We start from the raw sequence: 18,947 nt of genomic DNA on the forward strand, positions 1-18,947 counted from the left end.
ATCTAGGTCTCCGTGTTACCTCCCCCCCTTTGTTATGTGCATGTAGTTGCTTCAGCGGGGGTGAATGAGTTTAAAGTGTCTCCCTATCAATGAATCGATGCTATTACAGGCCAGTAGGAACCACGAAAGGTAAGGGCTAGTATACAGATGTGTTGCGCAACCATAATAATGTCGGGATATTCATAACAGAGATGCCATTTCTTGTTCAGTGTATGTACGTGTAATTGTCCTGCGCCCTGTCAGTCTAACTATAATCTTGTACAGATACTCATGTTCTACATAACACACCTCCTACTAGACTCTAATAGCGATTTTCATCAGTGGCGTAGGATCAAGTTTTTTGGCACATCATTAATACTCCATTGCTTGTCAAATAATCAAGGTTTTCGTTATGATAGTAGTCCTCAGTCGAGCCAGTCTTGAATGTTTCAAACAGATTAAAATGCTCCGAATTCAAAGACTACCAGAGCGAACGATGGTGGTTTAGCATTACCATCAGATGCCTCAGTGCTAAGTAGGAACTGCACCTATCTGGTAGACAAATGTCACATTGTAGGCGCACTTTATGAGAACAAAAAAGTTTCGGATCCCCGCTTAGAAGAATCCAAGTATGGATTTAATTTCCATTTGGCATCGGCATTACAGGTTTTGAGTTAAGGTTTGGCTCATGTAGTAATCTGTATGGGTGAAATTCGACAATAATAGATGCGGGCTCGTCGGCTTTCAGCTATTCAGAGTTCTGGTAGGGTCTTGAACGCACGGATAGGACCGTATCATTTGGAGTATAGTGATGCGTATAATCAGTAACAAGGTACTTGTGTTGAGTAACAGGAGAGTCAGGGATGTCCACCTCGCTGTGCGCATGCTCGTAGGGTGTGTCTTTAAGGAGTTGCTGACCTGCCCCCTGCTGGCTTTGATGTGTTGTGTTGTACTGATTTTGTGCCTGCCCCCAAAACATAAACCATTTCGTATTCAGACTGCCATTAAAATTGCAGGCCACCTGCAGTTGCTAATTTAGGTGCACTTAGTAGATTATCTGTAGTTCGTTATTGGACAGAAATAAGCTATAACACTAACATCGTGATTAGGCCTATTTAACACGATTTCCCGACATGGTCTTCAGGTACCCACTCCAATTTGCAGACTCACCCAATCAAGATCACAAATATCCCACCTAGGACAAAAGGGAACACCTTACGGTGAAGAAATACTATTCATTGACTATTAGCTCAGCGTTCAACACCATAGTGCCCTCAAAGCTAATCACTAAGCTAAGGACCCTGGGACTAAACACCCCCCTCCGCAATCCTGGCTTTCCTGACGGGCTGCCCCCAGTGTAAGGATAGGTAAAAGCACATCTGCCACACTGATCCTTACACAGGGGCCTGTAGGGTGCGTGCTCAGTCACCTCCTGTACTCCCTGTTCACCCATGACAGCATGGCCAGGCACGACACAAACAGTGGTAGGCCTGATCACCGCAACGATGAGCCTATAGGGAGGAGGTCAGAGACCTGGCGGTGTGGTGCCGGACAACAACCTCTCCCTCAACGTGATCAAGACAAAGGAGAAGACTGTGAACTAAGGAAAGGGAGGACCGAGCACTCCCCCATTCTCATTGACAGGGCTGTAGTGGAGCAGGCTGAGATCTTCAAGTTCCTTGGTGTCACTCACCAACGAACTATCATGGTCCAAACACCACCAAGACAAGTCGTGAAGAGGGCACGACAACGCCTATTCTTCCTCAGGAGACTGAACAGATTTGGCATGGCATCAAGATCCTCAAAAAGTTCTACAGCTGCACCATCGAGAGACTGGTTGCATCACCGCTTGGTATGGCAACTGCTGCGCGTCGGAGGGCGGAGAGGGGTGTGTATGGCCCAGTACGTAATGGCCAAGCTTACTGTCATCCAGGACCTCTATACAAAGCCGTGTCAGAGGAAGACTCCACGCCCCTAGCCATAGGCTGTTTCTCATCTGCACGGCAAGTGGATCAGGGAGCGCCAAGTCTAGGTCCAAAAGGCTTCCTAAAGCTTCTACCCCCAAGCCATAAGACTCCTGAACAGCTAATCAAATGGACTACACGGACTATTTGCATTGTCCCCCCCCCCATTTTTTACGCTGCTGCTCTCTGTTTATTATCTATGCATAGTCACTTTACTCTACTACATGTACATATTACCTCAATTACCTTGACTAACCGGTACCACCCTCTAGTGAGCCTCACTACTGTCATTTTATTGTTGGATTTTCTTCTTATTTTTTTTTATTTCTTTATTTTTTTTTTTACTTCAGTTTATTTTAGTAAATACTTTCTTAACACTTATTTTTCTTAAAATTACATTGTTGGTTAAGGGCTTGTAGTAAGTAAGTAACATTTTATGAAGTGAAAGATCTACAGGTGTAGACCGGCGCATGTAGAAAATACAATTTGATTTGATTTGATATAGTTCATTTCTTTGCCACATTGGTTTGCAGTTTTATTTTAGTGTCTATTGCAATGGGAGGTGTGTCTTATTGAAAACGGGAGGCATGTTTTGGAGTATTTATCTGTCCAGGCTTCCTCCTTTTCACTCTGTCATTTAGGTTATCATTGTGGAGTAACTACAATGTTGTTAATCCATCCTCCATTTTTCTCCTATCACACACAGCCATTTAAACTCTGTAACTATTTTAGTCCCCCCATTGGCCTCATGGTGAAATCCCTGGCCGGTTTACTTCCTCTCCGGCAACTGAACTAGGAAGGAAGCCTGTATCTTTGTAGTGACTGGGTGTATTGATACACCATTCAAAGTGTAATTAACTCTTATGGCTGAGATCGGCTAAAATCCCCGTTAACCAGCCAGTGGAAAGTGCAGGGGGGTAGAAGCTGTTAGGAAGCCTTTTGGACCTAGACTTGGCGCTCCGGTACCACTTGCCGTGCAGAGAGAACAGCCTATGGCTAGGGTGGCTGGAGTCTTCCTCTGACACGGCTTTGTATAGAGGTCCTGGATGACAGTAAGCTTGGCCCCAGTGACGTACTGGGCCATACACACTACCCTCTCTCGCCCTCCGACCGCGAGCAGTTGCCATACCAAGCGGTGATGCAACCAGTCTCTCGATGGTGCAGCTGTAGAACTTTTTGAGGATCTGAGGATCCATGCCAAATCTGTTCAGTCTCCTGAGGAGGAATAGGCGTTGTCGTGCCCTCTTCACGACTGTCTTGGTGTGTTTGGACCATGATAGTTCGTTGGTGATGTGGACACCAAGGAACTTGAAGATCTCAGCCTGCTCCACTACAGCCCTGTCAATGAGAATGGGGGAGTGCTCGGTCCTCCCTTTCCTTTAGTTCACAGTCTTCTCCTTTGTCTTGATCACGTTGAGGGAGAGGTTGTTGTCCTGGCACCACACCGCCAGGTCTCTGACCTCCTCCCTATAGGCTCATCGTTGTCGGTGATCAGGCCTACCACTGTTGTGTCGTGCCTGGCCATGCTGTCATGGGTGAACAGGGAGTACAGGAGGTGACTGAGCACGCACCCCTGACAGGCCCCTGTGTTAAGGATCAGTGTGGCAGATGTGCTGTTACCTATCCTTACCACCTGGGGGCAGCCCGTCAGGAAGTCCAGGATTGCGGAGGGGGGTGTTTAGTCCCAGGGTCCTTAGCTTAGTGATTAGCTTTGAGGGCACTATGGTGTTGAACGCTGAGCTATAGTCAATGAATAGTATTCTCACGTAGGTGTTCCTTTTGTCCAGGTGGGAATTTGTGGATCTGTTGGGGAGGTCTGCAAATTGGAGTGGGTCTAGGGTGTCTGGGATAATGGTGTTAATGGCCCTGAATACGAAATGTTATGTTTGGGGCAAATACAACACAACACATCACTGAGTACCTGTAACGACATTCTACGTCGTCCTCCTCCACAGACGAGGAGAGGAGAGAGGGATCAGATGACCAATGTGCAGCGAGGTATGTAACATGGAAATGAATTTATTAGACACGACGAACAAACTGACACGAACTATACTTGAATATTACAAAATAACAAACAACAACGTAGACTACCTGAACATGCAACTACATATAAACGAAGCACGCATGAACAGGAACGAACGAACGAACGAGACTGAGACAGTACTGTGTGGTGCAAATAAAACACAAGACACAGCGACAATCACCAAAACAAACAATGTGAAACCACCTACCTTAATATGGTTCTCAAATCAGAGGAGATGAAAAACCACCTGCCTCTAATGAGAACCATATCAGGTCACCCATTTACCAACATAGAAACACAAAACATAGAAATGTCCCGTGACCCATCTAATCTCAACGCGCTGCTGTACCGAACTAATGCCGGTATAAACAAACACTCACTGAAATATGGTGTTTGTCCGAAACTTCCTAGACGGCATTGGTGAGCGTTGTTGGACATCTGCTCTGAAATGAGAACCATATAGTAGGTGGTTCACAATTGTTTGTTCATAGTGAGCATGGTCGGGGGGGGCATATCGTGCAGCTCTCTGCTGTCCGCCAGGTCTGATGGGTATATACTTTTTCATTTACATTTCATTATAAAGTTACATAGCTGCGAACTATCATTTGGTCTAAATCTTAGCCAATTGCTTCTTAGCTTAGCTAAACAGTATGCCAGTCTTTCGTGTCTCGTCACTGACAGGATTTCAGATTGCGTTCCGGTAATTTAGCGTCCATTGTTCCTGTCAGTTGCTTGGCTTCGCTCTTAATACAGTTAGTTATCTACAACTTGCTTACCTGGCACCAGCCAGCCTGTATCAGCGCATGTGCTAGTCATATACAACGGTGTCTATCTGCTGAGATTAGTCTATGTCACTGTAGGAAACTTATTTACAGCGTTACTACTGATACGCACATATGAATGATAAGATGTAGGTTCGTGTTTATAGCTCAGCTTACTGAGTGAGTGTTCGTTCTTGTTCTTGAATACAATTCTATGTCTCCATGTGAGGTCTCACAAGATTAATACCTATCTGGGAGCTTCTATAAGACGTGTTAGTTTTGGATGCGATTCTAGAGAGTGGCCGACTTCTTACCTAGCTTAATTTTACAAGATGACCTATGAATGCGATAGCGCCATAGATTGCTATTCTCATGTCGTTCACATTCAAAAATCCACGCTAGCGCAACAGCCACCATCAAAGACTACGAAGCCTAGCGGTGCAGAAACAGCTAATAGGCCAGACGTGTGCCTCTACCGAATAGAAGACGAACCCATTACCGCAACGTCCCAAGACACCACGAAATCCCAGCAACTCGGTCGCGATATCACGTGGCATGGTCGTCTTCCGACAGGTAGTAATCAGCAGATCTCTCATTTCAATGTGCGATTAGACCAGATCGCCGAGCACACCCAAAACGGTGCGTTGACTTGTGTGAGATTCTGAATGACTTGAACTGCGCTTGGTAGGACATAGGACTGACACTAATCACGGCAGCAGCGACAGGTACGAGAGGCAACCCCAGAATTTTTTTTGGGGGGCTAGAGAGGATGTGGCTAAGCCAGGAGCAGACCTGAGCGCACTCCTCGTGCTTATTATAAGCACGCCACTGGGGCAGACCGTGTTATGCGGTTAAGCGCACGGTGGCAGCGTGCCATAGCCGGTGCGCCGGGCACCCCCGAAAGTGTCATGTAGTGTGGGCATCAGCCGGGCGGAGGTGGCGGCTCAGCCGGGCGGGCGCCGGGAACCGCAGGGCCCAGATCCTTGCGCCGCGCTGCGTGCTGGGGCCGACCCGGGGCTAGGCGGCTTACATGTGCCTGCGTTTGTATCAAAGTGATTGAATTGTTGTATGTCATGGAGAGCAGGATTGGTCTCTTACTAGGCCTAGCCCGCGTACCGCGCCCGCCAGCTATTGTTCCGGATTCCTTTGCCTAAACGCAACGTAACGTAATGCGCGAGACAAGCTGAAGACGTAGAGCTACGCCTATCTAGCACGTTGCAAGCCAGGCGCACATGAGCCGCAGACCGACCACTGTACCGAGAGAATAACTGACGGACGCAACCTGCAACGGACGCGAAGAAGCAAACGACGTGTGATAATAGTGGCAGTGCCTAATCAAACAACGACGGAGCGCCAGCGTGCCAAGCAGTAGCTACAGAAGGTCGCCAGCCAACGCAGCCCACTGCCAGCTAGCCTACTCACATACAGCACATACGTATCGAGTGACTCAGTATTCATTTTATGCATTTGTAGATCAATAAGAGTTCTTGCTACGTAACTTAACTTCTTCAACATTCGAGACGTGTAGTCCAGTCGTCAGTGTCATTCGATTCCCTTTGCATTGCGTAGCGCGTCTTCTGTAGCTGTCAACTATGTGTCCGTCTATCCTGTTCTCTCCTCTCTGCACAGACCATACAAACGCGTCCACCGCGTGGCCGCGGCCACCCTAATCTGGTGCCGTCCAGCGCGCACGACCCACGTGGAGTTCCAGCTCCCGTAGCCTCTGGAACTGCCGATCTGCGGCCAACAGCAGAGTCATCTCAAGCCTATGCCTCCTCCAGTCCCTCGACTTCTTTGGACATGACGGAAACATGGATCACCACAGATAACACCTGCTACTCCTACTGCTCTCTTTGTCCGCCCACGTGTTCTCGCAAAGAAGCTTCTGGGTCAGCGGGGGTGTGGCACCGGGATCTCATCTCTCCCAAGGGTCATCTCTTTCTCCCCCTTACCCATCTGTCTATCGCCTCTTTGAATTCCTGCTGTACAGTTACCAGCGCCTTTCAAGCTTAACATCCTTATCATTTATCGCCCTCCAGGTTCCCTCAGAGGTCATCAATGAGGCTTTGATGCCTTGATAACTCCTTTCCTGAGGACGGCTCACCTCTCACAGTTCTGCGGACTATAACCTCCCCCACGTCTACCTTTGACTCATTCCTCTCTGCCCCTTCTTTCCACTCCTCTCCTCTTTTGACCTCACCCTCTCACCTTCCCCCCCTACTCACAAGGCAGCAATACGCTCTGACCTCATCTTTACTAGATGCTGTTCTTCACTAAACTCATGCAACTCCCCTCCAAGGCTCCGACCACTACCTTTGTATCCTTTTCCCTCTCGCGTCATCCCAACACTTCCCACACTGCCCCTACTCGGATGGTATCGCGCCGTCCCAACCTTCGCTCTCTCTCCCCCTACTCTCTCTCTTCCATCCTATCATCTCTTCCCTCTGCCTCAAACCTTCTCCAACCTATCTCCTGATTCTGCCTCCTCAACCCTCCTCTCCCCCTTTCTGCATCCTTTGACTCTCTCTGTCCCCTATCCTCCAGGCCGGCTCGGTCCTCCCCTCCCGCTCCGTGGCTCGACGACTCATTGGCAGGCTCACAGAACAGGGCTCCGGGCAGCCGAGCGGAAATGGAAGAGAACTCGCCTCCCTGCGGACCTGGCATCCTTTCACTCCCTCCTCTCTACATTTTCCTCTTCTGTCTCTGCTGCTAAAGCCACTTTCTACCACTCTAATTCCAAGCATCTGCCTCTAACCCTAGGAAGCTCTTGCCACCTCTCCTCCCTCCTGAATCCTCCTCCCCTCGTCAACCATTTTGAAAAGAAGGTCGACGACATCCGATCCTCGTTTGCTAAGTCAAACGACACCGCTGGTTTCTGCTCACACTGCCTACCCTGTGCTCTGACCTCTTTCTCCCCTCTCTCTCCAGATGAAATCTCGGCGTCTTGTGACGGGCCGCCGCCAAACAACCTGCCCGCTTACCCTACTCCCTCCTCTTCTTCTCAGGACCATTTGCCGGAGACCTTCTTCCTTACCTCACCTCGCTCATCAACTCATCCCTGACCGCTGGCTACGTCCCTTCCGTCTTCAAGACGAGCGAGAGTTGCACCCTTCTGAAAAAACCTACACTCGATCCCTCCGATGTCAACAACTACAGACCAGTATCCCTTCTTTCTTTTCTCCCAAAACTCTTGAACGTGGCGTCCTTGGCCAGCTCTCCCGCTATCTCTCTCAGAATGACCTTCTTGATCCAAATCAGTGTCAGGTTTCAAGACTAGTCATTCAACTGAGACTGCTCTTCTCTGTATCACGGAGAGGCGCTCCGCATGCTAAGCTAACTCTCTCTCCTCTGCTCTCATCCTTCTATACCTATCGGCGTGCTTCGATACTGTGAACCATCAGATCCTCCTCTCCACCCTCTCCGAGTTGGGCATCTCCGGCGCGGCCCACGCTTGGATTGCGTCCCACCTGACAGGTCGCTCCTACCAGGTGGCGTGGCGAGAATCTGTCTCCTCACCACGTGCTCTCACCACTGGTGTCCCCCAGGGCTCTGTTCTTGGCCCTCTCCTATTCTCGCTATACACCAAGTCACTTGGCTCTGTCATAACCTCACATGGTCTCTCCTATCATTGCTATGCAGACGACACACAACTAAATCTTCTCCTTTCCCCTTCTGATGACCAGGTAGGCGAATCGCATCTCTGCATGTCTGGCAGACATATCAAGTGTGGATGACGATCACACCCTCAAGCTGAAACCTGGCAAGATACGAGCTGCTCTTGCCTCCCGGGGAAGACTGCCCGTCCATGATCTCGATCCGTGCCATCCAACGAGTGTTGACAACCTCCATGGAATGTGTCCTCCTCCCAGAGCGCTAAAAACCTTGGCGTGATCACTGGACAACACCCTGTCGTTCTCAACTAACATCAAGGCGGTGGCCCGTTCCTGTAGGTTCATGCTCTACAACATCCGCAGAGTACGACCCTGCCTTCACAGGAAGCGGCGCAGGGCCTAATCCAGGCACTTGTCATCTCCCGTCTGGATTACTGCAACTCGCTGTTGGCTGGGCTCCCTGCCTGTGCCATTAAACCCCTACAACTCATCCAGAACGCCGCAGCCCGTCTGGTGTTCAACCTTCCCAAGTTCTCTCACGTCACCCCGCTCCTCCGCTCTCTCCACTGGCTTCCAGTTGAAGCTCGCATCCGCCACAAGACCATGGTGCTTGCCTACGGAGCTGTGAGGGAACGGCACCTCAGTACCTCCAGGCTCTGATCAGGCCCTACACCCAAACAAGGGCACTGCGTTCATCCACCTCTGGCCTGCTCGCCTCCCTACACTGAGGAAGTACAGTTCCCGCTCAGCCCAGTCAAAACTGTTCGCTGCTCTGGCCCCCCAATGGTGGAACAAACTCCCTCACGACGCCAGGACAGCGGAGTCAATCACCACCTTCCGGAGACACCTGAAACCCCACCTCTTTAAGGAATACCTAGGATAGGATAAAGTAATCCTTCTCACCCCCCCCCTTAAAATATTTAGATGCACATTGTAAAGTGGCTGTTCCACTGGATGTCATAAGGTGAATGCACCAATTGTAAGTCGCCTGGATAAGAGCGTCTGCTAAATGACTTAAATGTAAATGTATGTAATGTAAACAACAGAAAACAGGTCAGGAACGTGACATAACCCCCCCCTCAAGGTGCGTACTCCGGACGCACTACCAAAAGTCTAGGGGAGGGTCTGGGTGGGCATCTGACCACGGTGGTGGCTCAGGCTCTGGACGAGGTCCCCACCCCACCATAGTCAATCCCAGCTTCCTGTAGCCTCCTCAAGGTGGCGACCCTCGCCACCGACCTTGGACTGAGAACCCTAGACCTGGGTCCCGCTGGACTTAGGGGCAGCCCGCGACTGAGGGACCGCTCCGGACTGGCTGGCGGATCCGGGCTGGCTGGCTCTGGCGGATCCGGCTGGCTGGCTCTGGCGGATCCTGGCTGGCGGAAGGCTCTGGCGGATCCTGGCTGGCGGAAGGCTTTGGCGGATCCTGGCTGGCGGAAGGCTCTGGCGGATCCTGGCTGGCGGAAGGCTCTGGCGGATCCTGGCTGGCGGAAGGCTCTGGCGGATCCTGTCTGGCGGAAAGCTCTGGCTGCTCCTGTCTGGCCAAGGCTCTGGCGCTCCTGGCTGGCGGAAGGCTCTGGCTGCCCTGTTGGCGAAGCTCTGGCTGCTCCTGGCTGGACGGCTCTGGCTGGTCCTGGCTGGACGGCTCTGGCTGGTCCTGGCTGGACGGCTCTGGCTGGTACTGGCTGGACGGCTCTGGCTGGTCCTGGCTGGACGGCTCTGGCTGGTCCTGGCTGGACGGCTCTGGACAGACGGGCAGCTCTGACGGCTCGGGACAAGACGGGCAGCTCTGACGGCTCGGGACAGACGGGCAGCTCTGACGGCTCGGGACAGACGGGCAGCTCTGACGGCTCGGGACAGACGGGCAGCTCTGACGGCTTGGGACAGACGGGCAGCTCTGACGGCTCGGACAGACGGGCAGTTCTGGGCAGACTGGCAGTGCAGGCGGCTCTGGACAGACGGGCACACCTGTAGGGAGGAGACGGAGAGACAGCCTGGTGCGTGGGGCTGCCACAGGACCCACCAGGCTGGAGAGACCTACAGGAGGCTTGATGTTAAAGGGCACCTGAAGGACCGGGCTGTGGGGGAGCACTGGAAGCGCTGCGTGCGCAGCCTTGGCACCACTCCCCCAGGCTGGAATACTACTCCAGCCCGTACCCTCCAGAGTGCAGGCACAGGTTGAACCGGGCTGTGGATGAGCACTGGAGATCTAGTGCCTACTACGCGCACCTCTCCCTTAGGCTCCACTCCCACATTTGCCCGGTACGAGCGGAGCGTAGGCATAGGACGCACTGCACCCTCCCAGCGCCCCGGAGACACAGCACGCAGAGCCGGCGCAGGATACCCTGGACCGAAACTGCGTACCGGAGACCAGACGCGCTGAGCAGGCACAATACGCCCCGGCTGGATGCCCACACTCACATGACACTTTCGGGGGGCTGCCCTATAGCGCACCTGGCTATGGGCACGCACTGGCGACACCGTGCGCTTAACCGCATAACACGGTGCCTGACCAGTGACGCGTTGCTTATAATAAGCACGAGGAGTGCGCTCAGGTCTGCTACCTGGCTTAGCCACACTCCTCTCTAGCCCCCCCAAAAAAATCTGGGGTTGCCTCTCGTACCTGTCSCGCTGCCGTGCTGCCTCCTCATATCGCCGCCGCTCAGCTTTCGCTTCCTCCAGCTCAGCTTTGGGGCGGCGATACTCCCCYGCCTGTGCCCAGGGTCCTTCTCCGTTCAAAATCTCCTCCCATGTCCAGGAGTCCTGGGATTTCTGCTGCTGTTGTCGCTGCCCTTTTCCCCGCTGCTTGATCCTTTGGGGGTGGGTGATTCTGTAACGACATTCTACGTCATCTGGTCATCTGAGAGGGATCAGATGACCAATGTGCAGCGAGGTATGTAGACATGAATGAATTTATTAGACACGACGAACACTGACACGAACTATACTTGAATATTACAAAATAACAAACAAACAACGTAGACTAACCTGAACATGCAAACTACATATAACGAAGCACGCATGAACAGGAACGAACGAACGAACGAGACGAGACAGTACTGTGTGGTGCAAATAAACACAGACACAGCGACAATCACCCAKAAACAAACAATGTGAAACCACCTACCTTAATATGGTTCTCAATCAGAGGAGATGAAAACCACCTGCCTCTAATTGAGAACCATATCAGGTCACCCATTTACCAACATAGAAACACATAACATAGAAATGCCCACCCACACTCACGCCCTGACCGACTAACACATACAAAACAACAGAAAACAGGTCAGGAACGTGACAGTACCACTCTTCATATTTTCAAGCATGGTGATGGCTGCATCATGTTATGGGTATGCTTGTCATCGACAAGGAAGGGAGTGTTTTAGGATGAAAAGAAACGGAATAGATCTATGCACAGGAAAACTCCTAGAGGAAAACCTGGTTCAGTCTGCTTTCCAACAGACAAATTCATCTTTCAGCAGGACAATAACCTCAAACACAAGGGCAAATATACACTGGAGTTTAGTGGAGGCTGCTGACGGGAGGACGGCTCATAATAATGACTGGAAAGCAGTGAATGGAATGGCATCAAACATCTGGAAACCATGAAAGAAACCACGTGTTTATGTATTTGATACCATTCCACATATTCCGCTCCAGCCATTACCATGAGCCCGTCCTCCCCACTTAAGGTGCCACCAACTTCCTGTGCAGGAGTTCCTTACCAAGACAACTGTCGTGTCTTAGCATCATTAAACTGAAGATTAATCTTTATCAAAAATTCTCTGTAATTATTATTACGTGATTAAACTACTTAATCATGTAACTGTAATTAACTAGGAAGTTGGGGCACCAAGGAAAATATTCAGATTACAAAGTTATAATTTTCCTAATATAACTTTCAGATATTTTAATATATAACACAAGTCTTCTGATTAATGAATGATTCTTTACCTCACGTTAGTCTCATTCCAAACGTCGTAAATTGTTGGTTATCTGCAGGAACCCAGTCTTCACTATGAGTCATCAATACATCAATTGTCTTAAATATTTTTTTTACTAACTAAGTAATCACAGAAAGACATAAACAAACAGTAGATATGGTTACAAGGAAATGATAGGGGAATGTGCACTAGTGGGCTACGCGGCTTGGTGGACAAAAGGGAAGTGGGGGCCGACTGAGATAAGACACCAAAGTTGATAATTATAACAACTGAAATGCTAATTGTTTGCACATGAACACTCACTAATTCGGAAATAATTGCAATCAATATATATATTTACGCTCAGTGTGTCGTCCTGATCTTGAAAAGTTTGTTTCTGTTGTAGTTTGTCCGCCCTCTCTCTCTCTGCCGTGGTTAGAATGGATAGTTCAGAGTAACATTCAGCGATGTTGTTATAGAATAGATGTTTCAGCGGTTGTCGGTCTTCGCGTTCAATGATACCGAATTCCTAGCTGCAGACTAGTAATTAATATCAAAGACTTGTTCTTATTCTGTCGGTATCGATAGTCTAAGAGTTTAACCACGTGGGATGGTTAAAAGATTCAGCAATCTACTCAAACCTTATTTCCCTCTGTGATAGAGGTACTGGTCTGGTCTCAAACCTTATCCCTCTCGTTATCGAGGTAAGCTGGTCTGAAGATAAAACCCAAGTGGGGGTTTTATTCAGAGGAGCAGAAAGGGCCGGTCTCATGATGCCAGGTCCTGACTGTGCCACTGGGGGCGTGCCAATGACTTAGTGAAACTTTAAACAGAAATACAATTCTCTCACAATAACATCATTACATAGCATCACATAATTTCACAAATAGTTTCATCTTTACTCATTCATTTTGTACAACAATTAGATGTAAGCCTCATACTTGAGACTCTTGTATAAACAGGGTTATGGTAATGTGGCTGTATTGTCTCTCATGAGTTTCACAAAATTGTACCAAACGGAACAGTTCGTAGCTGGATACTTCAACGACCTTTTATACATTCTCCAGAACATGAATATTGTTCCGTCCTCATGTGGAAGAATTTCCTTTATTCTCTCTTATGAAACTCACTCTCTCCATACTGTCTGGCCATGAGGCAGGATTCTCCTCCAGGAATTTATGACCTGAGGTCGCAGCAGCCTGGGTGTAGGAGAGACAGAGAGAGGGGGATGGTGCAGAGGGAGGGGGAATAGTGCTCGCTGTACCCAAAGAGGGCAACGTCATGACACAACATTGAATGTTTCTGAGTGGCCTAGTTACAGTTTTGATTTGCAGTACCAGTCAAAAGTTTGAACACACCTACACATTCAAGGGTTTTTCTTTATTTTTATTATTTTCTACACTGTAGAATAATAGTGAGGACATCAAAACTAAGAAATAACACCTATGGAATCATGTAGTAACCAAAAAAGTGGTAAACAAATCAACATACTGTATATTTTATATTTGAGATTCTTCAATAAGCCACCCTTTGCCTTGATGACAGCTTTGCACACTCTTGGCATTCTCTCAACCAGCTTCATGAGGTAGTCACCTGGAATGCATTTAATTTAACATATGTTGTGACAAGGTAGGTGTGGTATAGAGAAGTTAGCCCTATTTGGTAAAAGACCAAGTCCATATTATGGCAAGAACAGCTCAAATAAAAAAGAGAAACAACAGTCCATCATTACTTTAAGACATGAAGGTCAGTCAATGCGGAAAATTTGAAGAACTTTGAAGTGCAGTCACAAAAACCATCAAGCTCTATAATGAAACTGGCTCTCATGAGCCAGTTTCATTATGAGGACCGCCACAGGAAAGGAAGACCCAGAGTTACCTCTGCTGCAGAGGATAAGTTAATTAGAGTTACCAGCCTCAGAAATCGGCGATTAACTGCACCTCAGATTGCAGCCCAAATAAATGCTTCACAGAGTTCAAGTAACAGACACATCTCAACATCAACTGTTCAGAGGAGACTGCGTGAATCAGGCCTTCATTGTCGAATTGCTGCAAAGACACCACTACTAAAGGACACCAATAATAAGAAGAGACTTGCTTGGGCCAAGAAACACGAGCAATGGTCTGATGAGTCCAAATTTGAGATTTTTGTTTCCAACCACCATGTCTTTGTGAGACGCAGAGTAGGTGAACGGATGAGCTCCGCATGTGTGGTTCCCACCGTGAAGCATGGAGGAAGAGGTGTGATGGTGTGGGGGTGCTTTGCTGGTGACACTGTCAGTGATTTATTTAGAATTCAAAGCACACCAGCATGGCTACCACAGCATTCTACAGCGATACGCCATCCCATCTGGTTTGCGCTTAGTGGGACCATCATTTGTTTTTCAACAGGACAATGACCCAAAACACACCTCCAGGCTGTGTAAGGGCTATTTGGCCAAGAAGGAGAGGGATGGAGTGCTGCATCAGATGACCTGGCCTACACAATCAACTGACCTCAACCCAATTGTGAACGTTTGGGAGGAGTTGGACCGCAGAGTGAAGGAAAAGCAGCTAACAAGTGCTCAGCATATGTGGGAACTCCTTCAAGACTGTTGGAAAAGCATTCCAGGTGACTACATTATGAAACTGGTTGAGAGAATGCCAAGAGTGTGCAAAGCTGTCATCAAGGCAAAGGGTGGCTACTTTGAAGAATCTAAAATCTAAAATATATTTTGATTTGTTTACCACTTTTCTGGTTACTACATGATTCCATATGTGTTCTTTCATAGTTTTGATGTCTTCACTATTATTCTACAATGTACTAAAAATGAAAATACTAAAAATAAAGAAAAACCCTGTGTAGGTGTGTCCAACTTTTGACTGGTACTTTTGACTGATGTAACACAACAAAATGTGGAATAAGCCAAGGGGTATGAATACTGAAGGCACTGTAGGCTTCCACAGACTTGAAAATGGACCCAGATGACCCCAAAATATATATCCAGTAGCTACAGTCATCACTAGCTACCCACGCCTCACTCCACATCTACGTTTGGCCCTTTCTCTCCGCCTCACTGGGTTCTACCCTCAGCCTCTGTTCTGGACAGTGTATAATAGTCTAAGTGGTTCTGGATAGCAGAGGGCAATTTAGTCATTAAGCAGCCAATTAAGTCATTAGAGCAGTGGTTGGTTGGTTAGCCGTCTGCCCGCCCTCCCCTCTGCCCGCCTGCCAACAGATCTCCTGTCTGATACCTGTTGCCAGTTTTCCACATATTTGTACTAGGAGTCGTACAAGGCTTGACGTCGTTCTCTAACTTCACTCGAAAAGAGGATGGATGTTGTACGTCTACCAGTGTTTCCTTTGGAGTGTTTTTTCCTGAACATTATAACAACATTGTAGCAATGTAGTAGCAGCGTCTTAGTCCCAACCATAGAAGCAATACTGTAGGAGAGGCCCTGTGTTTGCACTACAGTATATTTTCCTAGTCTCCTCTTCTATTCTGTGTGTGCAGATACAGGTGTGTACAGTTAAGCAGTGGGACAAGGAGAACCCCAGGACATGGAGAGAAAAAGAGCGAGGGAGACAAAGGGAGGGAGCATGGAGCCAGAAGAAGCCAGGAGGTTAGGGAGCAGAGCAGAGAGCAGAGGAGATGACTGTTTTTTCCATCACTCGTCATCATTCCCTGCGGACAAAGGAGCGCTCCAGACCCATCCTTACACGTCAGCCATGGAATGTAAATATTTGACTAAAGACCAGGTCATATGTTACCTAATTCCTCCCTTTAAATATGCATTATTTATACGAGAGCCATCCAATGAACACGCTGAAAAGTGTTCTGTCATGATTTGACATGACACCCGGGTGATGTGTTTTGAACACAGCTCGTCTTCGTCGGTGATCTCCCTGACCCTGTCGCGACAAGGGAGATCTTAATTTCCCTGGTCACACAGAGTACCATCTCAGAGTATCATCTTCACCCCATACCATTAAACCAGAGAAACAAAACTCTGATTGAAATAGACGTCTCTGTCACAGTGCACCACCGGGCACCTCCTTGCCACCATGACTCCTGCTGAGGAGAAACTAGATTTGGCCCTGCTAAGGTGACAATACAACTGCGGAGACTTGGGAGTGTGTGTGTGTGTGGGTGTGTGCACTTCTGCGTGTTCATGAATGTGTGTGTGGGTGGAACCAACTATATAGCCCTCCCTCTCCAGATCACAGTGAAAATAGCCCAGTAACCCAGCCTGTTCTGTTCTGGGGCCCCTGAGAGTTCAGCTTCTCACCCACAGACTGCAGTCTCCTCACGGATTCTACTCACGGCCCACTGCTCCGCCAACACCCACCTCTAACCCTCGCTCAGGGTTAGAGGTGGGTCACAGCTGTGATGTCATCTCCCCCCGACAAGGGCCTGTGCCTCGGCTGCAATGTGACCCAGAGTAAATAAATACGGGTATTTATACACCAGGCCAGACGTTGAAAGGCAGAGAGAGACGCAGGCAGCAGAAGGTCTAGATGTAGATATAGAAGTAACGCACTGAGCCGAGGGAGTGGGAGGGAGAAGGTTGTGTGGTTGTTGTTGACTCTCTCACAAAGGTCGGTGACCAGCTTGCACCCCTCTAGACGGCCTGGCTTTCCACAGGTTCCCCCTCGGTACAGATAGTATGCCTTTGGAGAGGGTTTGGTGCTGGCTGGCCCACCCAGCTGTCGGCCTGCATCGCCCTTCATAGCTCTGGAGATGAAACATGCTCTCCCTCTGCCTTTGTTTCCACAGCCTCACTGCTGCCTCAATGCTGCTGCACACAGAAACCAAAGTGTTATCAGGTCTGTGAGAGCTCCAAAGCTCTGTCTGTAGGGCCCAGCGCCAACCTCTCAGGGCCCAGCAGCCCAGCGTCCACACTGGCCTGGCCCCTGTACCACCACCTCCTCCACCGAGCTGCCACAGGATGCACTACTCAACGAGGGGGGTGGACTTTTTATCCGGACAGATTACTTTCTGTGAGGTCAGGGGACCCAGAGCGATGGCTGAGCCAGTGACGCCACTCTGTCCCCATGCTGAGAAGCCGAAGGGCAGGGAGGGGAGAGGAGGCTGAGTAGGGCTAGCCCATGCCCCAGGTCAAGCTACACAGTTCTAGGTCACTGACTGTGCAGAGGCCAGGTGCCTATGAAAAGCTTATGGCAGATGATGAATCACCAGCCTTTATGTTTCGGAGACCCTCTTGGCGATGCGGGAGCAGCAAGTTACAGGATATTGTAAGCAGCCACTTTTATTGGGAAAAAATAATAATGTGGGCCGGCAGGATTTGGAACTGTTCCCAAGTCAGATCTCCCACTAGAGAAGTGGAGCTCATGTTTCAGATTAGGGTTCGCACTGACATGATGCACATCACTCTTTCCCTCCTCCCCCTCCCTCGTTTTCACTCTCTCTCTCTCTCTCTCTCTCTCTCTCTCTCTCTCTCTCTCTCTCTCTCTCTCTCTCTCTCTCTCTCTCTCTCTCTCTCTCTCTCTCTCTCTCTCTCTCTCACTCTCTCTCACTTTTTTCAGTCTATCTGACCTCATCTTTGTTCCAACCAACCATATAGAGAGATCCAATCAACCATAGTGTTCAAATTATTTCTCAAATTATAATAATTGACTATAATTGTTTCCATGTCACTTTCACTTCAGGCTTTGAACTTATTTCATACAATTTTAAAAGGGGGGGGGGGGTTTCGAGCTCAAAAGTCCAAAAGTACATTCTACTACACAGTTTAACTCAAGTTATTCATTATCCAGATTTTATGAAAATAACCTCCAACAACACAAATGMTATCCAACAATACACCTGCCTCATAAAACGGTCTGTTCCCAGGAACAACAGAAAGGCAGGCAGTCCTCCAACACTTTGTATTGGTGATTTACTCAAGTTTTCATTGGATATAAGTCAAAATTGGCTATATCGTAAAAATGTATTAAAACAAAAATGTGCTCTTTGGTCTTAATTTAAGGTCAGGGTTAAGCATAAGTTTAGCACTGTGGTTAAGGTTAGGGTTAAGGTTCGTTTTCAAATCAGATTTTACGAAGAGAAATTGTAGAAATAGGCGAGGTTTATGACTTTGTGGCTGTGGTAACTAGTGACGACCAAATAACAGGAATGACACTTAGAGTTGTAATGGTAGAGTATTAGCTTCAGGTATGGTCATTAGAAACTACCCCTTATATTATCACTGTATTCTGTATACTACTAAATTGAGAAGCAGTTCATGCCTTGACTTTGCAACATTGCTCCGATGTAGGGCAGTTGTGTTCCAGATTCCCACGAATGTGCAAGGCAACTGTGTGTGCATTTTTGGTTTTACTATCCTTGTGGGGACCAGAAGTGGGGACATTTCATCGGTACCCACAAGCAAAAAGGCTTAGGCTTAGGGCTTAGTTTTAGGGTTAGGTTTAGAATTAGGGTTAGGGTTAGAATTAGGGTTAGAAGTTAGGTTTAGGGTTAGGAGTTAGGTTTAGGGTTATGAGTTAGGATTAGGGTTAAGGGTTAGGTTAACAGTAAGGGTTAGGGGTTAGGGAAAGTAGGATGTGTGCGTGTGCGTGTGTGTTTGCTCTTTGACAGCGTAGTTAGGAGGTGCTGATGAAAGAGGAGAGGCTGTGTGGGGCCAGTGCCTCTCAAATTAGCGCAGGAGCCTCGTAGCCTGTCACATGGAGGCACAGGCACTCCG

The 18,947-nt window shown here is 48.7% G+C and overlaps 1 protein-coding gene across 1 annotated transcript in view; it reads right to left on the minus strand.

Moving 5' to 3' along the window:
• Positions 1-18,947, minus strand: part of LOC111971838 (metalloprotease TIKI2-like) — a 50,413-nt gene that overhangs the window by 25,495 nt on the left and 5,971 nt on the right. The window contains exons 3-4 of the mRNA XM_070446358.1: positions 10,965-11,171; positions 10,217-10,309 (exon numbers count right to left, since the gene is read on the minus strand). Of these exons, the coding sequence (XP_070302459.1) occupies positions 10,217-10,309; positions 10,965-11,171 (300 nt within the window). The remainder of the gene's footprint in view (positions 1-10,216; positions 10,310-10,964; positions 11,172-18,947) is intronic.

The sequence above is a fragment of the Salvelinus sp. IW2-2015 genome, linkage group LG13 (assembly GCF_002910315.2).
Source record: "Salvelinus sp. IW2-2015 linkage group LG13, ASM291031v2, whole genome shotgun sequence".
Lineage (NCBI taxonomy): Eukaryota > Metazoa > Chordata > Actinopteri > Salmoniformes > Salmonidae > Salvelinus > Salvelinus sp. IW2-2015.